The 25,763-nt window shown below is 42.6% G+C and overlaps 2 protein-coding genes and 1 long non-coding RNA gene across 3 annotated transcripts; 1 reads left to right on the top strand and 2 right to left on the bottom strand.

Moving 5' to 3' along the window:
• On the bottom strand, window positions 1-5,409 carry LOC146992090 (cytochrome P450 3A30-like). The gene is made up of 13 exons (XM_085783572.1): window positions 4,942-5,409; window positions 4,763-4,856; window positions 2,933-2,985; window positions 2,658-2,757; window positions 2,450-2,563; window positions 2,218-2,306; window positions 1,982-2,130; window positions 1,716-1,843; window positions 1,555-1,621; window positions 1,305-1,465; window positions 988-1,214; window positions 719-881; window positions 1-381 (listed from the first exon to the last, which is right to left on the bottom strand). Exons 1-13 carry the CDS (start codon window positions 5,010-5,012, stop codon window positions 292-294), a joined length of 1,506 nt encoding a protein of 501 aa, XP_085639698.1. The 5' UTR covers window positions 5,013-5,409; the 3' UTR covers window positions 1-291.
• A 1,881-nt stretch (window positions 5,410-7,290) lies between these two features.
• LOC146992088 (uncharacterized) lies at window positions 7,291-25,666 on the bottom strand. Its single transcript, XR_015036267.1, has 2 exons — window positions 25,541-25,666; window positions 7,291-7,400 (listed from the first exon to the last, which is right to left on the bottom strand). It is a non-coding gene; the product is annotated as an uncharacterized LOC146992088 (long non-coding RNA).
• Window positions 16,617-23,148, top strand: LOC146992089 (cytochrome P450 3A30-like). Its single transcript, XM_085783545.1, has 14 exons — window positions 16,617-16,738; window positions 16,832-16,925; window positions 17,056-17,108; window positions 17,230-17,329; window positions 17,908-18,021; window positions 18,116-18,210; window positions 19,949-20,091; window positions 20,172-20,299; window positions 21,001-21,076; window positions 21,173-21,333; window positions 21,429-21,496; window positions 21,940-22,098; window positions 22,638-22,800; window positions 22,892-23,148. The coding sequence occupies exons 1-14, from the start codon at window positions 16,668-16,670 to the stop codon at window positions 22,991-22,993; spliced, it is 1,527 nt and encodes a 508-aa protein (XP_085639671.1). The 5' UTR covers window positions 16,617-16,667; the 3' UTR covers window positions 22,994-23,148.
• Window positions 25,667-25,763: the final 97 nt, after the last annotated feature.

The following is a 25,763-nucleotide window of genomic DNA, read 5'->3' as shown; positions in this document are numbered from 1 at the left end:
TGCCGTCTAAACACATTTCAGAAACTTGGTGCACGTCACATAATATGTAAGGATATTTGCAAGAAAATTGAATATGATGCTTTATTGATAACACAGGCATAAATGTGTCGATAGATGTATTTGTCACACAGTGTGGGATTAATAATCATAAGAAAGATGCTTAACACACATATAAAAAAGAGAACTAACTAATACAAGGGTACACACAAGCTGCTTGTTCAAATCAGGCATGATCGAGCTGTAGAACAACGCAGATAAAAATTTGAAATGACAATCTTTCATTTTGTTGAGTTAGCTGGAGGTTTCGGATCGTGGCACCAGCTTCAGTTTGAGTGGTCGTTTCGGTGTCATCAGACCCTCGTCGTCCAGCTCTAAGGGGATCTGGGAGGAAAATACATGTGAGGAGAGAATAAAACAAGTCAAGTCAGCAATGGAAAAAAAACTCAGCCTTGTTGTTTTGAATCAAACGGCTGGCAGTGCCCAAGGTGGTTGAAACGTTTTAAACCCCTGCAGAGCTGGACGATACAGGTAATGTATTAAAATATTAATCTATATTCTAGTGTTACGTCATTTTATAGAAAGACAGACAGTTCAATTACATGAAACCCTTAATATCCCTGTCACTCCAGCCATGGATAATGTAAATGTAAACTTTACACTCATATACCACAAAAAACAATAACATGCAGTGAGTAAATATGAACATGTGTGGTCTCACCTCGGTCTCCTTGCACACAGCGAAGCTGTACCTCTGGAGGATCTCCACTATTGCAAGTTTCATCATCACCAACGCAAATCGCATCCCGATGCAGTTCCTGGGTCCTGCTCCGAACGGCATGTATATGTAGGGGTTTATATTGTCCTTGTTTTCTTTGCTGAATCTGAGGATAAACACAAACCCACACACAAATATATGATCTGCAGAGCTCAGGTCCTTTTTCTGGGTGTTTTTATCAACAAAACTTAATGTGTAAATCCTCCTTATACCTCTCAGGTTTGAACTCCTCTGGTTCGGGCCACACTTCCGGGTCTCTGTGCATGGGCCACGATGGGATCATGACAATCATATCTTTTGGAATCACAAGGCCGTTTATCTCCACAGACGCCTTGGCCACACGCTCCAGACGTCCCCCAATGGGGTAAAGTCGGAGAGACTCGTTGATGACGCTGTCTAAATACTCCATCTGCATCAGTGCCTGGTACTCAACAGGAGCCTAGACAAAAACACAGACACATGATTTATGATGAATAGATTAATTGTCATTCACACTGAACCATTGACCACTCCTCTCACTCCCACAAACCTTGTTTGGGAAGGTGGAGTCAATCTCCTCCTGCAGCCGTTTCATGACATGAGGGTTTCTCGCCAGATTGTAAGCCATGAAAGTCATAGAGCTGCTGCTTGTTTCATATCCAGCAAAGATGAAAATCATGGCTTGAGAAAGGATTTCATGATCACTCAAACCTGAGGAGAGAGTGAGGAGTTAGTATTTACAGCAGCATTGTGCTTTAATACACATGCAGATGTGTCATGGCTGTGTATGTGTTTATCACCTTTATCCTTTTCTGCTGCTTCGTTTTTCTGGGAGTCAATCATCAGCTGAAGGAAATCCACACGACTCTGAAAGCAGACATGTAGAAGAAAATGATGATTATTTTTCTGAATACATACATCATACATACATGCATACATATAAACAAATAAACAACCATACCGTTGACTTGCTGGTCTCTCGATTAGTCTTGATCTTCTGCAGTGAAGCGTAAAAGAAGTCCGTGACAGAGGTTGGGAAAAACGAAAACTCAAACTTTTCAAGTATAGGACCCATGAAAGGAAAGAAGGCTGAAGAAGAAAAAGAAAGAAATGTGTTAATGGAGGAAACAAGAACACCAGGAAAGACAGTGACTGTAGACATGCAGGTTTATCTAACACACATGTTTTTGGTTGTCCAGTCACATTTAAAATGAGAAGTTACTGTACCAACAATGAGGAAGAGAGGGTTGAAAAGGTTGAACTTCAGCATCTTCTTGATGTTAGTGACAAAGGGATCTGAAGGGTTGTTGAGTGAGTCTATGTCGACACTGAATGCTGTGCTGGTTACCACATCCATACTGTAGGATCCAAAGAACCTTAAAAAGAAAACACATCCATTTGTTGTAATGCATCGTGGGATCATTTAAAATGAATGAAGTTCAAGGGTTGTTGAGTCTTCTTACTCCTTCATCTCTAAGGGCTCGTCCTTCTCTACCTTCTTGTCCATGCTGCTGATGAGGTTAGCAGAGTGCCGCTTCATTATGTCAAACATCTGAGGTGCAGACCGACACAGATGGAGAGAGAAAACAGTCACATATACACTGAAGAAGTTACAACACTGATCTTGGTAGAATATGTTGTTGAATATGCAACACAAGCCAGAGGAGGCCAAGAGCAGGAGTGACTCTTACTCACTTCTTTCAGTCTTCCTGAAGTGAAGGAGGGAGAGAGGACACTGCGAATCCTCTTCCATTGGTCGTCTTCAGCGATGGACACGGCGTCGTACAGTGGTCCATTCAGATAAAAGTTCTGCAACAGAGTTAGAAAACAATTACTGACAAGAGTTCAATTAAAGGACATAGATCATGATGAGTGACTGAAGATGTTTGTAGTTGGTGCGTACTCTGCGGTTGGTGAACAGAGAGTAACACTCCTTTATCAGAATTGTTTTTATCATGGCAGGGTCTGCAATACACAGCACAGGCTGACGGCCATCAAAAATGCTAGATGTGATAAGAAGAACAGAGAAGAATGTGAACATGAAGACGTCACAACACCAGGTGAGAGTTTCGTGATATCTGCAAACTTTATGTTGACAGACTAGCACCTCCAACAACAACATATACATAAACACTCTAAATAATTCTCCGTAGGCTACATGTACAAATGTAGACTTACCCCCATGTTTTCCCATATTTACTGAAGCACTCTGCGTCAAAGTTAAAGAATCCCTAGGAAGAGAACAATAATATCAAGATATTTGTACAGTATGTTTATTTTATCAGGAACAGTGTTAGATTCTGCAATTTTTACAATTTAAACACAACATTTAAACTGCAATTTAATTTTTTCACCTCGTCAAAAAATGCAAAAATACAACCGAGACACTGAATGTAGATGTTCACCAGGGTCAAATTCATAACAGATATTTCAGCTGTTGACCAACTGAAAACCGTCCTTAAGTCTTTTAGGTTAGGTGGACTATGAGCAGGATGTTGGAAAGTGATGACACCTCAATTCTCCATTTAATGAGTCCAGGTAAGAGCAAGACTGTTGAAACAACTCAACAAAGGCTGTAAAACTGTGGCAGCTGTATACCCTTTCTGCAAAAGAGAGATTTTTTTTCTTTAAGACTGAATGCCCCTGAAAACGTCAAATGGTGTAACCACAAAAGAATGATAAATATTAAATATATAAATTATCCACCTACAGTGGACTTAAAGCAGAAGTAAGCGATCCGGTTGTTTTGGCTATAACTTCTTGTCAGCCGATGGAGTTAGCAGCCCCCGCCCTCGTCATGGATCTATTGGTCCTCATCCCTACAGTACGTCACCACATTCACGCGCATCCATTGGCTGCACACACGCCATTCATGCCGTTCTCTCTCCTCATTGGATAAAGCTTGTAGGATACAAGGAAGTATACAAGAAGTTTTCTCCTCGGCTTACAGCAGAGCAGAGTGACTGACAGACCCGTGTTTCAGACCAAACACTCTATGTAAGTGATTGCTGTCGGAAGATATAACTATTTAAGACTTATATTAACACAAATATTCCGCTTACTTCTGCTTTAAGTGTATTTATTAAAACAAATACTACTTTCTTCTGAAACATTACATTGAAATAGATTTATTTCTTTTTCTGTATTTTTATATTTAAATTATAATGCATATTGGCAACACTGGGCAGAACATGTCCTAAAAACACTGCTTTTTTTCTAGATAATGTGACAAATGATGTAAAATTTGTCAAGAAACATAGTGTTGCATTGCAAAAGTGAGTTGCATTTATTCCACATGTATTATTGAGTCCAGATTTATTTTCCTGTAGCCTATAGGCTACAGTCAGATCGTTTTTAATGAAAATTAATTGATTACCTACACCACTTGACACTGGGCTGCATCACATCATTGACCCATACTCTAACAGGCGTCATAAATCTTCATTTGACAACGTTATAATCGCCTATTCACTCTGTTCAGCAGGCTGTTTTTTTGTGGTGTTGAATTTTATTGAGGATCAGCTAAATAATAGAAACACCACCCCGCACGGTGCCACACAGTTAAACAGCACCATGACGTGGAAGAGGGGGTTATTACAGGGCTGCAGATATATAGTCGTATTAGACTGAATCTATATTCTGTGGGGGGGAACCGTACAGCGCTTTATTTCAGGTGTAGCAGGTGTAACTTAACCGGACAGGTGAGGTGTGTTCACAGGTGTCTCTGGCCGGAGAGAAACGCCTCCTCACCAGGAAGAGGAGCGAACATATTCACACCGCCACCTGTGTTGTTTTACATAGTAATACCGATCGGAACCGGTGTGGACCCACTTGACCACCGTGTGAAAGCTGATTGAAGTCTTCTCTATAACCGACAAAAGCCCTTTATTGGTAGGTGTTTTATTGGTGTTTAAGGCTTTAGCGAAGTGTCTCGAAGTAAACTGAAAACTTTTGTAGTTAAGCCTACACTGTAAAAACAAAACAAAAACAAAAGTTATATTGACTAACCTTTCTATAACCCAGCATGGTGCCGAGAAAGGGGATTGGTGTGGGGCCAGGGATGCCCATTCTTTTAAAGGTGCCATACGGCCAGTAGGCATATCTGTGCAGAGACAAACGGACAACATCATATAAAGACCTACACGCGCGCTACAATGTAGATAAAAGTAGGCTGGACTGACACTTACACGAAAAACAGTGTGATGAAAGCGGCCAGGAGCGTCCAGGTCTCTGCGGAGAAGTACAAGAGGTGGCTCATGTCTACGTGTTGGGTCCGACGGCGGTGTTGTCTCTCTGAGGCCTCAAATCAGAGCAAATGCCCTTTCAGACCTCCGTGCCCCGGACTTGTTGCATAAGAAGCCAAGTGTCTCAGAGTTGAACCAATGGATTTAGTTGTTTTCCAGCTGAATAGTTTGACACAGCCCAGGAGGCAGGAAACGGCTTTGTCCCCCCCGAGACGCAGGAGGAGGAGGAGGAGGAGGAGGAGGAGACCACACCTCCTGTAACCGAGGCTACAGTGCAAAGTCAGGTCACCGGAGGAGAGACGTGAAGTTTCTCTTATCTTTGTGGTTTACAGATCGCTTTCATCTGCATGTTTGTTACATAAGGAGCAGAGATTATAACTAACTGTAGTATAGGCTATCTGATTACCTCTGTGTTGCATTTCTGTTTTGTAAAGATATAGGCCTATAGTTATTATTATTTATTTTATCAATTAAGAAATATTTCAAAGATCATGCTCAGTTACAATGACTCAGAAAAAGTTATTCATGCTTCCATATCATCACTGGACTGTTGTAATCTCCTCTTCACCTGCCTAAACTTTCACTCAGTTTCACAACTACAGTTTATCCAAAATTCAGCAGCTAGATTAGGCCCTACTAACAAAATCAACAAGGTCCTGTCACATCACACCCATTTCAGCATCACTGCACTGGTTACCCATTTATTTAAAAATTTGATTAATTAGTACTTACAATGCAGTCCATGATCTGGCCCCAGAAGATATCGAGCAACTTTTAACTTGGTAGCTACTAGACCCTTGAAATCAGAGGAGCAAAACCTTTTAACAGTTCCTCACACCAGATTGAAAACAAAGGGCGACCATGTTTTTTCAGTGATAGCACCCCGATTATGGAACAGCTTCCCCTCTGTATAAGGTCAGCAGACTCCATCACAACTATTAAGAGCCTTCTTAAAACACCCTTTTACAATATGGCCTACAGTTAAAGCAGAAGTAAGTGGTCCGGTCGTTTTCGCTAATGCTGCGTTCCAGGCAGGCTTTTGAAATCGTAAATTACAGCTTCAAGTCACAACTTACGACTTTGTAGCGTTCCAGGCAACCCACTCGTGTTTTTCCGACCTGTTTTACCGGTGAAAGTCACTATAACGGCCACTCGTAACTTCTGACCGGTGAACTCGTACCAGAACGAACTGGTACGACTTCACGGTCGGAAAAATACGAGTTTCCTTGAACGCACCATAACAGTCCTCGTCCCTACGTCGCCACATTCACGGCGTCCCTTGGCTGCACACACAGCCCTGCATGCCGTTCTCTCTCCTCATTGGATAAAAACTGTAGGATACGATAAATGTTTTCTCCTGGGCTCAGAGCAGAGCAGAGTGACTGACAGACCCGTGTTTCAGACCAAACACTCTATATAAGTGATTGCTGTCGGAAGATATAACTATTTAAGACTTATATTAACACAAATATATCACTTACTTCTGCTTTAAGTTTTGGTTTTATGGTTTTAGTATCTATCATGTATGGTTTGCTCTTAATTAACATGTTTTATATGTAACTACATTCTGTAATGTTTGTTTTATTGTCATATGTCTTATAGGGGAGGGAGAGCTTACATGGGATTCTTTTTCTTTGTAATTTTATGCTGCTTATTCATTTGTTTTTATCTGGAAAGCACTTTGCACTTTGGCTCAAAAAGTGCTTTATATATAAAATTCTTATTCTTATTATTACTTGTATAAGTTGGGGATCCTGCTGGTATTAGTCCATTGATGTGCCAATTTACAGGTTCAACCCAGTCTGTAAATCCTGGTGTACAATATTTGATTTTAAATGGTGGATTTAATTTATTATTATTTCTAATCATTTTGAAAAAAGAAATACATTTCATTTTAAGGTTCTAGACACTCAGTGTCTAGATCAGGGGCCTTCAAAATTTTTCAGGCCAAGGACCCCCAAACTGATGGAGAGATGGAGCAGGGACCCCTACTGTATAATGTATAAAGCTGTGTTTTATAATAAACTGGGCCCAGTGGGTATAAACACACCTTGTTATTGTGCATTCAATACTAAGATATTCAAATAAAACGCAGGTTCATATTAATGTTTTTATTTTAACGTACATGTACAGTGAGTAGAAAATTGTCTAACGCCCCTGCAGTACCCCAGAGGACCCGCTAGGGGTCACCGACCCCCTGATGAAGACCTCTGGTCTAGATCCTTAAAGTGACAGCAATTTCAATATGAAATTTCTGTCACTATGCTCCCACTACTTGCGTGCACACATGAATGAATGAATTAATGAATTTATTTAGAACGTGTCTAAAATAGAAAAAATTAAAATAAAAAGTATCATTAAATCATAGTTACACACAAATTCGAAAAAGTACAGGGATGACTCTAAAAAACTTTTAGAAGTGTACAACAATAAATGAGCAAATAATAATATGATGTGCCCAAGACAAATCAACTTTACACATGATTGATTTAAAGTACATTTTGTCAGAGTATAGGTCATAAAGGTTGCGTCATTTGGTTATTTCTATACAGAGTTTTGGATATATTTAGATTTTATGGGGTAAATAAACCAAAAGACTTGACAAAAACGCACTCGACCAGCTCCGTTCCCCTGACAAGACATCAGAGAACATGTAAGGAGATGGGACCTGACACCTTATTCAGTAAAAATAAATCACTCAAGATGTTGTGGAATCATTTCGTATCATCTATTGTTGTTTACTCAGTATAAATATATGTTAACCTGACTCACTATACCATGGATCAACAGTCTTTGATTACACTGAAATTAGTTTTACACTAAATTCCCTGATTGTGATTAAAAGAACCTAAACCAAGTCGAGTAGAACTGAGCTGTAACTGTGTAGTGGAGAAGGGGCAACACACGCTATGCGCACACACGCGCCATCGTCCCCTCAGATGCGGCTGCATCTCTCCAGGACACTGGTGTGTGTGAGTGTGAGAGAAAAAGCTGTGACTTGCTTGGGCAAACGTTGTTTGGTGTCACCCGCTGATTTGCATACCGGTAGGTACATAAATATCTAGACCCCGAATCTATAAGACTATATGTATAAAAATATGTATAAAAATTGCGTGTATCATTTAGGGGGTTTTATGATACACGCAATTTTATGTTTACTGTTTCATTCCGTGTAGTTGTGTACACTGACACACCCCTCTGTATCAAAAGTGGTCTTTATGATTAAAATAAACTAAATGGATTTTTTTTACTACAACTTTGTTGGTTGGACACTCGGATGTGTCTGTGTGTGGTCTTATAATAGATCCATGGTGAGAACCTACAGTAAAATACTCCGCCCCCACCACCACACACACACACAATCCCTGAGAGCTGACAGTAAAGGTGAGTGACAGAGAGACCCCCCCCCCCACACACACACACACACACACATATGCATTTCTTTATAAAAGAGGAATGTGTTTTAAAATAAAATTATTCCAACTTATATGAGGCAACTTTCCAGAGCTAGCAGATAGCTCGTTGCCTCAACAACTGAAGCAACCAAGTTAACAAGTAGCTAAATATGCTACTGTACGTTATCTTTTTATCTTTGGACACTTTTTTAAGTCGTCCTCACACCTCACAATATTAGTAGGCAGCGGTATTATGATATTGTCTCGTTTGAGTTGTAAAAGGTGGTGTTTTATGTCTCTAACGCTCGCAGAAAGTGGATTAGCGCGTACTGTTAGCATGTAAACAAACGCTACTTCCGGTTCGCACTGGAAGCTGCGCCCATAATTCCCGCAAAGCATCATGGGGGCTAGGAATAAGGGCCGAGATCCCATGGATTTTCCCCGTGGTTATGCCACATTTTTACCTTAAAGCAGAAGTAAGTGATATATTTGTGTTAATATAAGTCTTAAATAGTTATATCTTCCGACAGCAATCACTTACATAGAGTGTTTGGACTGAAACATGGGTCTGTCAGTCACTCTGCTCTGCTCTGAGCCGAAGAGAAAACATTTATCGTATCCTACAGTTTTTATCCAATGAGGAGAGAGAACGGCATGCAGGGCTGTGTGTGCAGCCAAGGAACGCCGTAAATGTGGTGACGTAGGGACGAGGACTGTTATGGTGCGTTCAAGGAAACTCGTATTTTTCCGACCGTGAAGTGGTACCAGTTCGATCTGGTACGAGTTCACCGGTCGGAAGTTACGAGTGGCCGTTATAGTGACTTTCACCGGTAAAACAGGTCGGAAAAACACGAGTGGGTTGCCTGGAACGCTACAAAGTCGTAAGTTGTGACTTGAAGCTGTAATTTTCGATTTCAAAAGCCTGCCTGGAACGCAGCATTAGCGAAAACGACCGGACCACTTACTTCTGCTTTAATTAAAAAGCTCCGGAGTAATTTGATAGCTTACTACATGACTTGTGACTTGTTACGAGTGAGAGCGGAGGCTCTCTGCCTTCACCTGGCCTCTCACGACTGAAAACCAACCTTGCAACATCCGTTACCTGGCCGCAGCCCCCCGGTGTCCCAGCTCTCCTCTCCTCTCTGCTGCACCGCCACACAAACCAGCTCCGTAACTGTAAGCCTTTGTTTTTGACAGTTAAGACTACACATCATAACATCCTATGTGTTAGATAAAGTTATCCACCGCTCCGTATTGATTTTTCGCCGGCTTCGTTGTCAACAAACCCACATGGCCAGACGGGGAGAGGAGGGGAGGGGCGGGGGGGAGCGACAGCGGAAAAGCGACCAGACTTGCATAGTTTGTTCATTTTAAAACATTTATTTATTGAAATGTGGTGATATCTGATGACCCGCGGCCACCGGTGACGACTCTCTGACCAATCAGCAGTCCGCAATCATAGATATATACACGGTGTATCCCAGGTACTCGGCCTCCTCTAGCCCCAATCGGCATTTCTTTGGGTTGGCTGTCAGGCTGGCTTGTCGCAGAGCTCTCAGGACTGCCCGCAGGTGGCCTAGGTGGGCAGTCCAGTCTGTGCTGTGGATTATGATGTCGTCTATAAGCGGCTGCATACTCACGATGGGGTCGGAGTACCTGGTCCATCATCCGTTGGAAGGTGGCGGGGGCTCCGTGTACTCCAAAGGGCAACACGGTGTAATGGTACAGGCCATCGGGGGTGACGAAGGCGGTCTTCTCCTTGGCCCGGTTGGTGAGGGGGACTTGCCAGTAACCTTTGGTGAGATCAAGAGTCGACACAAACGACTGGGGCCTAATCGTTCAATCAACTCATCGACCCGAGGCATAGGATAAGCATCAAACTTAGAGATTTCATTCAGTCTTCTAAAATCATTGCAGAACCTATCTGCAACATGATAAATCTGAGAAGATCTTCTCCGCCCCGGTTGCCTCACCTTGTTGACCTTACCCACCTTCTCCATGACCTCATAGGCCCGTGCCACTTGGCCAGGAACTTGCATTCAGTGGTCGGGATGAGGACCAGGACCAACGCGCCCGGCCTGAACTCTCGGATGTGGGCTTTCCTGTTGTAGACTTTGGCTTGGGCTTGCTGGGCTTGCTGGGCTTGCTGCATATGCCCCCTAACAAGGGGCCAAACCATGCTCATCCGGTCGTTCATCTGGTCAACATACTCAATGATAGAGCGGTGGGGAGATGGTTGTTGTTCCCAGTGTAATGGTATGTGCAGTCACATTCCTGCCTCCTTAATTGATGTGAGTTGGTTGGCCTATGAGGTAGGGGAGTGAGGGCATATAGGGAGGCTCTAGCCCCCCCTCTCTTCCTCTTGCTCCCTGGCACCGAGCCCCACCCACTTCCTGGTTGTAGCCTTCCACTTCCACACAGGTAAGGTGCATGGCTGCTCTCGTAGGATGGTATTAATTTATTTTATTTGTGTTGTTAGCGGGTAGTTGTGGCCGCGGTTACTGTCCCCGTTCCAGTACGCAACTGTGACTGGAGGTGCGTACTCGCAGCATCTCTTGTGTTTTGAGTCATTAGTGGCGTCAGCTGATCGGCAACCTGTTGATTTTCCCTGTAGCTTCCGGACGCTCCATCCTCCACGGAGCAGTACATTCTCCCTCCTTGGTTGGTCACAAGGACGCCTGGAAAATAATTTACTACTGCCATGACACATTAAAGATAAGTAGCCTGGGATCACTGCTGCTTCGCCGGGCCTTGAGTCGAGCCGCGACTCAGTGAAGACTGTAGACTGACTGTCTGACTTTTTAATTGTTGTCGGCGGAGTTCACCGCTGCTCCACGTTGCGCCTCGGCGCGTTCTCTGCTCGCCACAGACTGTGACACCTGCAGCCTGCAGACGCTCCCTCTGCCCCGTCCTCCGCTACGGGCAGAGCGGCCGCACCACGAGGATTCGTGGCTGTTTGGTGTGTGTGTGTGTGTGTGTGTGTGTGTGTGCATGTGGGTGTGCGTGCGTGTGTGTGTGTGGGTGAGAGAAACGGGTTGATGAGTGTGAGTGTGTATGCGAGTGTGTGAATTAAGGGGTTATGATGGGGCCCAGGTGAACCATCAGATTCCATCTCCATCTCTGGCCAGAGGTTATTTTCTTTGGTTACTTTGTTTCATTTGGCTTTGGTTAAGCACCAATAATTTACTGGGTTAATTTGTGTTTTCTCCTTAACCGGTTAACCTTGTGTTAAGATAAGAAGTTTTCTATTTTTGTTTTTCTTGGGTTTTCTTGGAAACTGTTATATTAATTGTTTATTTGATTGTGTTTATTGTTTATGGTGGTTCCCTTATTAATTGTCCCCTTTTTGTTTCCTGTCCCTAGCATCTGAGAGCCAGCGGTGGAGGTGGTGTCCCTGGGTGATGGTTTCCCTCTGCGTGCTGTGTGACACCTTTTGGTTCGTTTTCTCTACACATTATAGTCTTGAGTTGTTTCACGTGTGAATGGGGTGCTCTTTAACTTGAAGGATTCCCTTCCCCTCCTACCCCTCCCTGCTGTGTCTTCTCATCGTTACAGGAAGTAGTTATTCCCCTATTCTCCCCTTATACTTTTAAACTTGCAATATTTGAATATCTGTTGTGAAAATAAAATCAATTGTTATAACTTATTGAACCACGTCTCCTGCCATTTTGAGTTACATACCTGTGTGTCCTTTTTGTTTTGCTGATTATATTTAAATTTCACTTTAAAGGTCCTGGGGTGAAACCCCCCAGGTGGCGTTGTCGGTTTAAGTTATAGAAATTATAGATTTGAGTAAATTCCCTTTATTAATTTAATTATTTTTGGTCCACCCCTCGTACTGCCACACCAGGCTTCCTTGGCCAGGTCCAGCATGCCCCGTGGCCTCCGTCCATACAGCAACTCGAACGGTGAAAACCCTGTGGACGCCTGTGGGACTTCTCGGATGGCAAACAAGACAAAGGGGATTAGTTGGTCCCAGTTTTTCCCATCCATATCAATGATCTTTCTCAGCATTTGTTTGAGAGTTTTATTGAACCGTTCGACAAGACCATCCATCTGTGGATGGTAAACAGACGTCCTTAACTGGCTCACCTTCAACAGCTTGCACATCTCCTTCATTACTCTTGACATGAAGCAGCTTCCCTGGTCGGTGAGGACCTATTTGACAATGCCCACTTGACTAAACAGTAGGAACAGCTCACGGGCCACAGTCTTAGCCGTAGCTGCCCGTAGGGGAATAGCCTCGGGATAGCGAGTGGCATAGTCAAGGAGGACCAGGATATACCGATGTCCCCTGCTGGATTTAGGGAGGGGACCCACAATATCCATGGCCACTCTGGAAGGGCGTGTCAATAATGGGTAAAGGGATCAAAGGGTTCTGATAGTTTACCTTTGGGGCTGTCTTCTGGCATTCTGCACAGCTTCTGCAATAATCCTGGACAGCCCTCTTCACCCCTGGCCAGTAGAAGCGACCCAGGATTCTCTCATACGTTTTTTCTACTCCTAGATGTGCCCCTAATAGATGTGAATGAGCTAGGTACAACACTTTGGGTACATAGCATTTTGGGACCAACAACTGTTCAACAATGAGTTCTCCCTTTTTAACCACGCTGTACAAGAGCCCATTTTTTACCATAAAATGTGGAAAGATGATTGCACTCACCCCTTCAACTCGGTTGCCCTCAACTTCAACCAGGTTCCTTCGGGCTTGTTCCAAGTTGGGGTCCTCTAACTGGGCGGTTCCAAACTGCCCTGGGTGGGGCCTCCTTTCCTCCTCTACAATGGGGAATTCAGAAAAAGCCTCTGAAAACATGTCGTCTGATGAGGCTTCTTCGGGTTCAGTATTCCTGGCCCCTACAGGTTCAGCTGGTCCCTGAACGTCTTCACTGGTCTCCTCCCCAGAGGAGCCGGGGACCCCAGCTGCACAGACAGGCCGGGGCCTCGCTTTCCCGCTGCCCCGGGGTTTCTTCCTCGGGTTGTTTGGCCCCCACAAACGCCAAAATATGGGGCAGTCTCACCCGATGAGTACAGGGACTGGCAGGTTTTCCACCACCCCTGCGATCAACTCAAAGGTGCCCCGTGTGGTCTGGACCTTGATGTGAGCGGTGGGGCGGTCCCGAGAGTCCCCATGGACACAGGAGACCGGGATAGAGGGCCCCTGGGGTCCCGTCGTCAGTTCGGGCCTTAACAGGGTCACAGCACTTCCAGAGTCCAGGAGGGCCTCTGTATCCTGCCCATTGATTCGAACGGGGAGTTTTGGGGCCGTCGTGTTCTCATGAGCCCAGCAGGTGGTGAGATAGCCGCCAGCTTCCTGGGGGGCCACAGCCGATTCCGCTGTCGGCATCGATTCCTCATCACCGGGGCAGTTCCACGATAGATGGCCTTCCTGACCACAGGTGAAGCATCTGCGACACTCCCGGATAATTGCCGGTCGGGTCTGGGGGGTTGCCCGGGGCTGGCCCGGCTGGCTGGCCCCTGGTTGAGGTCGGACCTCCTGGCCCCCCCTTCTCACCCTTGGCTTCTCTCCCTGGGGATCAGAGCGGCCGGGACGTGGATTCTCCCCCCGGTTGCTTCGCAGCAGTTCAACGGTTACCTGGTGGTTTTCCAACAGCTCTACCAGGGCATCAACAGTCTCAGGATTACTTTGGGAGGCGTACCGTTTGGCGTCTGCAGGTAGTGCTCGAATGCAGCGGTCCATAACGACTCTATCAAGGGCCGAGGGTCCGTCCCCTGTGGTCAACCAGGTGCGGGTTAGACGTATCAACGTGGCTACCTGGGGGCGTACGGGGGCCGTCTGATCATAGGCCCAGGCATGGAACCGCTGAGCCCTTGTTGGGATGTTGTGGAAATAATGGGCCAAAATGGTCGTTTTCAGCAGGTCGTAGTTGTTGACATCCCGGGGAGAAAGGACCTGACAGGCCTGTTGAGCTTCCCCCGTTAGGAAAGGGGCCAGTATGCCAGCCCACTCTGCCCTGGGCCACCTCTCTCTCTCTGCTGTCCTCTCAAATACCTGGTAAGCTTCAATATCATCTTCTGCACTTTGTTTCGTTAGCACTTTACTGGGTCCCACTGGCCTCTCTGGTTTCACCAAGTGTTTTCCCAACACAGTGAATGCATCCTGTAAGGCTTTAAGGCTATGGGCCTGTTGGGCTTGGGTTTGGATGAGCTGGGCCAGGGCCTCCTCCATCTGAAGTCTATTTTATAGTGAATCTGTAGCGTTGGATCACACTGCCCACATTCTCCACCAAATGTGGCAACCCAGGGGAGAATGCAACAAGATTCACATAAAATAGGCTCCAAGACAGATAAGGCAAAATCAAAAAGTCTTTAATAGACAAGTTAAAGGGAGAGAGAAGGGCACAGGGTTAAAGGTAAACTAAGGTTTCTTCCCGGCTGGGGCGTTTGTCCTCAGGTTTCAGTCCTGGGTCTCCAACAAAACAGGCTCCTGGATAGGGCAGAGAGAGGGAGAGAGGTGAGCCATGAGTTACTTGCCACGGGGTCCAAGGGCTACTCAAACAGTCCCACGTCTCTGGCTCCTGGCTGTCTGACGTCTGTTGCCTGTTGTTCCTCCTGGTCGAAGAGCAGCCTGATTGAGTGGGAGACCAGGGAGTAAATCTTCTCCCCTGATTACCTGATGGCCTGCAGGTGCGTCCAGTGCCAGATTCCCAGTGGCTGCACCACCTCCACTGGGTAGAACACACCCCCTGCTACCTCCCCTAACCGGAGCCTGGGGTTTCTCCCCGGTCGGGTTGGGCCTGTGGCTTCTCCTGGCTTGCCACAATGGGCTCAATTATTATACTGCTTGTGTTAAGAGATGAAAAAGAAAAAGAGGTGCACAAAGTTCATGAAAATGTGTTTATAGTCTGTCCGTATTTGACAGTACTACTTGTCAAAGTGTAGGCTAATTTCCTCTTGGCCCACGCAATATTTTGTGGAATAAGTGGAAAAAATAGAAAGAAATCTTTTTTTTTTTTTTTTAAATGGAATGACACTGCCAATGAGTGTTATCATAAATTCATGTTTGTAGACTCATTTATTTCCCGTTAAGTACACACACAAGGGCATGTCTCCAGGGATTAACAGAGGTGTCTTTTGTTTGTCGAAAACGTTTCAATCATATATTCATTTAAAAAAATTGTCTATAAATTTGTTTTACCTGTAAATATTGAAATATATTTTTCAATATTAGCCAAGCATGAAAGAATAGTTTTGATAACTCTAAAGTGGACCAAATCGTTTCTGAAGCTTAACAGTGTTGACAGTGTTGTTCTTTTAACGCTTAGTCACTATATTTAACTACATTTCAGAAGCCTTAATTACTTTTTCAAAACCATTTAGCAACGTATTCTGAACACGCCAACATATTACTTTCCAGAGGTCTGGCACGGTACAATAAAAGGTAGCAACTCTGTGCTTCCTGTTTCTCTGGGTCATCATCTCACAATTAAATCTGTATGTGATTGTATTGGTGATTTTTATCAACATGGGAGCACCTTTGATTGTTAAGTTTTGTACATGTGAATGAAACTCAGCTGAAGAAGGCAACCAGCCTGTATGCTATTGCTAACTGGCCTAAACCTACATTATTTAGCAAAATATAGTAAATTTCCATTGAAATTAGTTGCGCACCAATTTCCTCTGGGAAATTGAACAATATTAAAAATCCATGTAAATAATAATTTTAGGTTTTAATAAATATTGTATCAGCAGTGGTGGAAAGCAATAATAACTATTATTATTCTATATTATTACGCTATAAATTCTTAATACCCGTAATACCCATCCATAACTGTGTGGCACCAAATGTAGAGGCAAGTTCAGTCAGTCTTGAACTTCTGAATTCTCCATGCTTACTTCTGTTCTTTGCCTCTTTTGTCACTTAAAACAAGTCATGTAGCTTTGTTAGAATTAATATGTGCTTCAGTAAATTAATGCAAGAAATTTGTCTTGTTTGTGTGGCACAGAAAATCTAATTAACCACTTGGCCCGATTACTGAAAGCACATGCATCTGTTTGTTTTTGTTCCTAATTAAAGATCAAGCCGCTTTTGAAGTGTTGCCAAAATAAAGGTTTTGAAAATGCAGTGGCAAGTTGTGTCAAGTTACATGCTTTGAGGAAATGGGCGCCCCCTGACCAACAAAGATCAGTGCGCAGGTCTAAACTTGTCATGTGACACTGACACAGACGAGGAGACCACACCTCCTGCAACTGCAGTCAGAGTCCAGTGCAGACTCTGATCACTGGGACAACGCAGAGAAAGAGAGAGAAAGAACAATGGGGTTTCTTCCTTTTTTCTCTTTGGAAACATGGATTTTACTGGTCACATTTGTCTGTGTTTTTGTTATGTAAGAACTGATTCTACTCCAGATAGATTCATTTAAACAGCAAACAGTGTCTGATCAACTTTATGACGTTTAATCCTTCTCTGTTGTGCACAGGTATGGCTACTCGAGCTACGGAGTATTTGAGAAGTTGGGGATCCCGGGTCCCAAGCCAATTATGTACTTAGGCTCAATTTGCAGGTTAAACCCGGTGCGTAAATGACTTGTTATATTTGTAATCAAACAATCAAAGATTTAAATAATTTTCATCATGTAAATTTAAATCTAAAATGGTACATATCGTGGCAGTAGTGTTTGTTAATGACCATTCTGGTGACCAGGTTTACTACTTGGACGATAAGGAGTGCGCTCAAAAGTTTGGGAGAGTATGGGGGTGAGTCTATACCTTTTAGATGTGTGAATATATAAACTAAGTCTCTTTCTGAATGGGAGCAGATGGAAGAGTTTTACACTGAAGTCCCAACGTGTAAAATTGTGTTTATGTAAATGTCCAGCACATATGAGCTCAAGAAGCCAATGCTGGTGGTGATGGATCCTGACATGGTGAAAACCATCATGGTAAAGGAGTGCTTCACCTACTTCACCAACCGGAGGGTAAGAACACACAAGATTAACCTCAAAGGCAACGACTTGAAAAATAAACTATAGGCTAATGCCATCTTCCCATGACTTAAAGGGATTGTTCACCATTTTGGCAAATTCGCCTATTGCCATAATGCCTATAGTCATAGGGAGGGGTAGGTTCATCACCTTTAATTAGGCTATCGATCCATGTTCTTTTGAGATCAGCGGGGCAGAGTGGTTCCGGCTACGCATTTGCCTTGAAAACAACTCTGTCTCAAAATGTCACATTATTTCATAGCGTGGTTAATGTGCAGGTCACAACTTGTCCACGAGAGCGTTTTGGAGTTGCTGGATTGTGTATTTGATGAGTTTGATGAGGGACAGGGAACCTGTACCGTTCACCTCCATTGTGTTCACTGAGCAGCTCGCGTCTGCAACATGCACCGATAATTAAAGGTGATGAACCCACCCCTAGGGATTATGGTAATAGGAGAATTTGCCTTAGAAAGACTTCAAAATTTCCCATTTTTATCTCAAATTGATCATTTTAACAGCCACGTTAAAAGCAAAAAAGACTAAATCGTAAACATGGCTCCCTATCTCTTCAGAACTTTCGTCTGACTGGAGAGCTGTATGATGCAATAAATATTGCTGAGGATGATAACTGGAGGAGGATTCGTAACATCCTCACCCCCTCCTTCACCACTGGGCGTATTAAAGAGGTAGGAGTTTTAGATTCATATTTGAGCAGAATGAAACCATGTAAATATTCATCACCACTTTATTTTGTGCACTCTCTTCCCTCCTCTTTTTAAGATGTTTCACATCATGAAACATCACTCCCGCAAACTGACAGACAAGCTGCAGTCCACACTGGGAAGTGACAGCGATGGTGTTATCACTGTGAAAGAGTAAGTTTTAATTACCCAAAATAAATCATTTATCTTCACAGATATGGCTGCATGAAAACAATCGTGTTACCTTTGGACAGAGCCGGACACCTGTCACCAGTCTTTGTACTATAAGCTGCAGGCTGTAGTGTCAAATTTACCATACAGACAATTTGCAAGGAAATTAAAAAGTGTATTTCCTAAAAGGTCGAAATATAACTTTAACAAATCAAAACACAAATAAGTACTTTTTTTTATTTCTATTTTTAAAAAAGTTGCCTGGAAATTAAATCTTTGAATCTATCTAAAGATGTGCAAACAAAACCTTGCTTAACTTAAAGCAGAAGCAAAGAGGTCGTTTTGGCTAACTTCTTGTCAGCCAATGGAGTTAGCAGTCCCCGCCCTCGTCCCTACGTCACCGCATTCACGCGCATCCCTTGGCTGCACACACAGAGAGGACCGCCCCTTTATCCCGTTCTCTCTCCTCATTGGATAAAGGTTGTAGGATACAAGGAAAGTTTTCTCCTCGGCTTACAGCAGAGTGACTGACAGACCCGTGTTTCAGACCAAACACTCTATAAGTGATTGCCGTCGGAAGATATAACTATTTAAGACTTATATTAACAAAAACATTCCGCTTACTTCTGCTTTAACTTAACCCTCCTGTCTGTACAAAGGCAACAGACTGTGTTTCTACTGTACACCTTCTACTCCATTAACACTGAACTCCAATACTAAAAGGCAAATACCAAACGAAGACAAACTTGTTGATACAACTACAAGAAAACGAGATAAAAACATTATCAGAGGAACCATGTGACATAAGAGGATCACAGTTTCTGGTTTGGGAGGAAGTGGACAGAGAAGGAAAGCAAAGTAAACAACAAGAAGTGCAACACATTTGTACAGTATTTGAGTTTCATTATAGGAGGAGCGTAATGGGTGTATTCAAATGCTGAATGAGGCAAAAAAAAAGTTTAAATTAAAGTCCATGATTTCTTTTTTCTTATTATTTATGCAATTGCATCAATTTCAGAATCCACTGAACCATTACAGTCTAAACTATATGCTTTAGTAACAAGGGATAGTTCAACATTTTGGCAAATTGGCCCATTGCCATAATCCCTATAGTCATAGCAGGTTTGTTACCTTTAATTGTCGGTGCAAACTATTTTAAACAGCGGAGGAGAGACACAAGCTGCTCAGAGCTACTGTATGCTACGGAGGCTAATGGGATTTCTTGGTTTCCCTCATCAAACTCATCAAATACACAATCCAACAACTCCAAAACGCTCTTGTGGACAAGTTGTGACCTGCACATTCACCACGCTATGAGATAATAACGGAACGATACGAGACAGAGTTGTTTTAGAGGTGAATTCATGCAAAACCGCAGAGTTCAGCAAGCAGTCTCTGCATTTGCCTCGGAAACAACTCTGTCTCGTCCCATTATTATCTCATAGAGTGGTGAATGTGCAGGTCACAACTTGTCCACCAGAGCGTTTTGGAGTTGTTGGATTGTGTATTTGATGAGTTTGATGAGGGAACCAAGAAATCCCATTAGCCTCCGTAGCGTAGCTCTGAGCAGCTCGCAGCTCTGCTCCACCGTTCTAAAAATAGCTTGCACCGACAATTAAAGGTAAGGAACCCTCAGTGGTGACATTTTTCATTCAAACCCAGCCTGCATTACTTTACAGTGTTACCAAGAAAAAGACAATGGATCAACCACTGATCAATGATTATAATCTGTGGCTTTCAGGTTTTTTGGACCATTCAGTATGGATGTGATGGGGAGCTGTGCCTTCAATGTGGATATGGACTCCATCAACAACCCCTCAGGCCCCCTCCTCACTCATGGCTCAAAGCTGTTCAGATTCTCTCTTCCTGTTTTTATGTTCCAAGGTCCTCCACTGTTTTTCCATTTCACCTTTCAAGTTTTGTGACTATGAATATAATTGTTCACCCTGTTTTTCCCTCCTCAGGATGTTTCCCAATCGTTCTTCCTCTGTTGGAGCTGCTTGGTGTCTCCCTATTCCCCAAGACTTCTACTGATTATTTCAAAATGTTGGTGGAGAAGATCAGAGCAGAACGCAAAGAGAGCTCACAGCAGGTCTGGACAAAACAAACACAAAATATTCCCTCAATGCACCTGATCTTGTATCATGACAGAAATATATCATGATGGTAAAAATTGTTGAGAAGACAATCTCTCCTCAGGGTCCATTTAGTAGCTGGTCTAGAGCTTTCAATCATATCACATGATGACCATCAATCACAGATGCCCAGGTGTCATGTGGAAGAATTTAGATTTCACTGGAGAACTTTGAGTGTCTTGATGATGATTGAGATGTAGCCAGAGGTCGAGATTGGACTCCTTGAAGTCCTTGTAATGTAAATTAGTAATTACTTCATTTTTATGCAAAACAGTAGAGGACAAGAGTGACAGGAACAATGTGATTGGCTGGAAGAGTTCATTGTGAGATCTGACTGATTGCTGAACACCTGAAGTCGTCTTCCTGACTGAGCTTCATGTGATATGTTTGAAAGTTTGAACCTTTTGGTGACATTATTTTATGCTTTAAATAATAAAATGTAATAAAACCCGACAAATCAACTCAATCCAGTGCATTTAAAATATGACAAAAGTATTTCAGCACATTTTCTGTAACAACACAAGACAATGTAATAAGTCCAAAACTGTAAATCTCTATCACATCCTGGCAAACAACAACGCTGTATGTTGTCATATATCACAACCATACACACAAACACAGACAGCAACTTTGTAGCAACTGTCTCACCTGTTTTCAGAACTCAGCAGATATCCTTCAACACATGATCAGCTCTCAGACAGTCGCTGGCCCTGGGAAAGACACACAGAAAAATGGTAATTAGACATTACACATCACACATCACACATACAGAAACACAAATGTCTGGCACCATGTCTCTGTTACTGTTCATGTATCTTACCGTTTTACAGGTCTGACTGATCACGAGATCATTTCTCAAGTGACAATGTTTGTGTTTGCTGGTTATGAGACCAGTGCCCTTACGCTCGTCTTCTTGGCCTACACTTTGGCAAGAAATCCTGAAGTCATGAAACACCTGCAAAAGGAGATTGACTCTACTTTCCCGAATAAGGTGGAGGCAAAAGTTCTCTCCATTTTATTTCATAATGTTATTGATTTTCAAAATGAGAATGGCATTTAATCCAAACTGTTTTAACAACTCCATAGGGTCCAGTCCAATACGAAGCTCTGATACAGATGGAGTACCTAGACAGTGTGGTCAGTGAGTGTCTGAGGTAATGAGCTTGATTTTGAATGATTTATGTATAACACAAATATCATTCAGTACAAATTACGGTACGGTTTCTCACAGTACCAAACCCACTGAACTTGAACTGTGAGGCTGTTGTAGACAATCACTAAATGCTAAGGTAAGCATGCACGTTAACATGCTAATATTTAGCAGGTAATGCTCATCATGGCTGCTAGTTTGTTAGTATGCAAATATTTGCTAATTAGTAAGTATTGCAAAGGCTTATGGGAATCCTATTAGTTCTGCAGATATTGAAGGAATCTGAAATGTGTCCTGATGAAGACTCTACAAGAAAAGTCAGGACAGCAGCATTAGCAATAGCAAAAAACACTCCACACTGTAGCTACTTCCAGGGTACACACTTGTAAGTTTGAGGCAGTGTTTAACCTGATGAAGACATTAAAAACATCCTTGTTTTGTGCCCAGGCTCTACCCTCCGGCTGCTCGTGCCGAACGAGTGGCCAAAGAAACTGTTAAGATCAATGGACTCACAATCCCGAAGGGCATGCTTGTCATGATCCCAGTCTACGCTCTGCACCGAGACCCTGAGCTGTGGCCGGAGCCTGAAGAGTTCAAACCTGACAGGTAGCAACAAGGGTGTTAATGCATCTGAGTGAAAACACCAACAACAACATTTCACATACACGGGATTCTGGCTTTACTTTGAGCAGCCTTTTTTTTTTGGCTTTATTTATAGAGGAGAGATGGTGCATAATGTAACATGGGTTATGGACTGAGGTTCATTAGGCACCAATCTCACGTTCTAGTGAACAAAGAGTGTTCATTGCATTTCTGCAATTAAGTCTTTTTAGACATCTGTAGAAATATGAATACTTAAAAGTACTGACATTTGGGACACTATGACCACTGTAAATGCAGACTAAACATAAAATAGCATGAACTGAAACTATGTAGCCTATGAGTTATTTATTATGATTCCTACATATTGAAATATATTGGCTTTTCTTTATTCTCTACTCAAAGCATAAGACTGTGTACAGCAGGTAGAATAAAGAAACAAACAAGAGATACAATTGAGAACTAGTAGAAGATTGGTTTTTGAAGATACTTAAGGTATTGAACTTGTGTTTTATCTGCTTATTTTCTGTGCCCTTGTTTTCTAGATTTAGTAAGGAGAACAAGCAGAACATCAACCCGTACACTTACCTGCCATTTGGCATCGGCCCAAGGAACTGTATTGGGATGCGATTTGCTCTTGTGATGGTTAAACTGGCCTTGGTGGAAGTTCTGCAGAACTTCAGCTTCTCAGTCTGCAAGGAGACAGAGGTGATTATATTTTTGTTGTTTACACACTCATAAACGACATTTGCAAGTGAGAAAAAAAATTTCTGATTCATTGAATTTGTCCATTTACCAGATTCCTCTGCAGATGGATGGTCAAGGCTTGTTAGGACCTTTACGGCCAATCAAACTAAAGCTGGAGAAACGCTCCAACACCTGTGAACCTGCAGACGACTAGAGCAGCTCAGAAGACTCCGCTACATGAACATGTTATTAGCACCTGACAATACTGCATAAAGTAAAAATAAAACACACAGTGACAGATGATCATTGGATGAGATAATATCTTAATTTACATGTGTATGATGTTTAAAAAAAAAAGTCCAATGAAATGCTCACCATGAACAAAATTAACAAATAATTGCATTACAATATCACGGAAAAGTCCATTTCCAGTAGTTCAACCCCAACCAAGTATTGAGTGCATATAGATGGACATAGTTTTCAGAAGGCCAACATTTCTATATTTAAAAAAAAAAATCCTTTGCAATATTTCAATTTTGGAGATACTGAATTTTAGGTCTTCACTGAATGTTAGTCATAATTATTACTATTAAAATAAACTGAATAAATAAAGACATGGGATGTTTCATTCAGTGTGTAATGGACACCACTTGACACTGGGCTGCATCACATCATTGACCCATAGTCTAACATGCGTCATAAATCTTCATTTGACAAAGTTATAATCGTCTATTCAGTTTGTTCAACAGGTTGTGGTTTGTTATGGTGTGGAATTTTATTGAGGATCAGCTAAATAATAGAAACACCACCCCGCACGGTGCCACACAGTTAAACAGCACCATGACGTGGAGGAGGGGTTTATTACAGGGCTGCAGATCTAGTCGTATTAGACTGAATCTAATGTCTCTTGGGGAGCCAAGCGCTTTATTTCAGGTGTAGCCGGTGTAACTTAACCGGACAGGTGAGGTGTGTTCACAGGTGTCTCTGGCCGGAGAGAAACGCCTCCTCACCAGGAAGAGGAGCGAACATATTCACACCGCCACCTGTGTTGTTTTACATAGTAATACCGATCGGAACCGGTGTGGACCCACTTGACCACTGCGTGAAAGCTGATTGAAGTCTTCTCTATAACCGACAAAAGCACTTTGTTGGTGGGCTTTACGTGTTTAAGGCTTTAGCGAAGTGTCTCGAAGTAAACAGACAACTTTTGTAGTTTACACTGTAAAAACAAAAGTTGTATTGACTAACCTTTCTATAACCCAGCATGGTGCCGAGAAAGGGGATTGGTGTGGGGCCAGGGATGCCCATTCTTTTAAAGGTGCCATACGGCCAGTAGGCATATCTGTGCAGAGACAAACGGACAACATCATATAAAGACCTACACGCGCGCTACAATGTAGATAAAAGTAGGCTAGACTGACACTTACACGAAAAACAGTGTGATGAAAGCGGCCAGGAGCGTCCAGGTCTCTGCGGAGAAGTACAAGAGGTGGAGGAGGAGACCACACCTCCTGTAACCGAGGCTACAGTGCAAAGTCAGGTCACCGGAGGAGAGACGTGAAGTTTGTCTTATCTTTGTGGTTTACAGATCGCTTTCATCTGCATGTTTGTTATATAAGGAGCAGAGATTATAACCAACTGTATAGGCTGATCTGATTACCTCTGTGTTGCATTTCTGTTTTGTAAAGATATAGGCCTTATTATTTATTTATTTATTTATTTATTATCAGTCAATTATTTCAAAGATCATGTTACAATGACAGAAAAAGTTATTCACGCTTTCATATCATCACTGGACTATTGTAATCCCCTCTTCACCTGCCTAAACTTTCACTCAGTTTCACAACTACAGTTTATCCAAAATTCAGCAGCTAGATTACTAACAAAATCAAGAAGGTCCAGTCACCACACCCATTTTAGCATCACTGCACTGGTTACCCATTTATTTTAAAATGTGATTAATTACTTACAATGCAGTCCATGATCTCACCCCAGAAGATATCGAGCAACTTTTAACTTGGTAGCTACTCTCTAGCCAGACCCTTGAGATCAGAGGAGCAAAACCTTTTAACAGTTCCTCACACCAGATTAAAGACAAAAAAAACTAGCTTTTTTAGTGATAGCACCCCGATTATGGAACAGCTTCCCCTCTGCATAAGGTCAGCAGACTCCATCACAACTTTTAAGAGCCTTCTTAAAACACACTTTTACAATATGGCCTACAGTTACAGTAAGTATTGGTTTTAGTATCATGTATGTTTTGCTCTAAACTGTGTTTTATATGTAACTACATTATGTAATATTTGTTTTATTATGTCTTATAGGGGAGGGAGAGCTTACATTGGATTCGAACTGGGGCCGCCTGCAGTGAGGACAGTAGCCTCAACATGGGGCGGCCGCTCTACCCACTGCGCCACGCACCGCCCCCTGGAAAGCACTTTTTTTTTTACCAATGCCAATATCATCAGTGTCTGTCGATTGCATGCATACAGGCTTTTCTTGACGTTTTTATTTTGAACATAATTGTGAAAACTAAAAAATTTGGAGAAAATGATCTAAATAACCCAAAATTTGGCAACCCCTCTAGTACCTCAGAGGACCCCCTCGGGGTCACGGACCACCTGATGAAGACCTCTGGTCTAGATCCTTAAAATGACAGAAATTTCATACTACTTGCGTGCACTCATGAATGAATTAATGAATTAATTTATTTCAAACATGTCTAAAATAGAAAAAATACAAAAAAAAGTACAGGGATGACTCTAAAAAAAACTTTTAGAAGTGTACAACAATAAATGAGCAAATAATAATATGATGTGCCCAAGACAAACTCAAGACAGTATTAGATCAACTTTACACATGATTGATTTAAAGTACATTTTGACAGAGCATAGGTCAGAGTAAAGGTTGCGTCATTTGGTTATTTCTATACAGAGTTTTGGATATATTTAGATTTTATGGGGTAAATAAACCAAAAGACTTGA

The sequence above is a fragment of the Trachurus japonicus genome, chromosome 1, assembly GCF_045865225.1.
Source record: "Trachurus japonicus isolate A0001 chromosome 1, Traja_1.0".
NCBI lineage: Eukaryota > Metazoa > Chordata > Actinopteri > Carangiformes > Carangidae > Trachurus > Trachurus japonicus.
This window is presented reverse-complemented; position numbering and strand designations above follow the sequence as displayed.

Coding starts and splice junctions, on each gene's coding strand:
- LOC146992090 (XM_085783572.1), bottom strand. CDS start 5,012: ATGAGCCACCTCTTGTACTTCTCCGCAGAGACCTGGACGCTCCTGGCC. Junction 2,564..2,657: donor CTCTGTTCACCAACCGCAGA/GTACGCACCAAC, acceptor ACTCTGTTGCAG/AACTTTTATCTGAATGGACC. Junction 1,844..1,981: donor CCCTCTCTTCCTCATTGTTG/GTACAGTAACTT, acceptor TTTCTTCTTCAG/CCTTCTTTCCTTTCATGGGT.
- LOC146992089 (XM_085783545.1), top strand. CDS start 16,668: ATGGGGTTTCTTCCTTTTTTCTCTTTGGAAACATGGATTTTACTGGTC. Junction 16,926..17,055: donor CAATTTGCAGGTTAAACCCG/GTGCGTAAATGA, acceptor TCTGGTGACCAG/GTTTACTACTTGGACGATAA. Junction 18,211..19,948: donor GGTGTTATCACTGTGAAAGA/GTAAGTTTTAAT, acceptor TGTGGCTTTCAG/GTTTTTTGGACCATTCAGTA.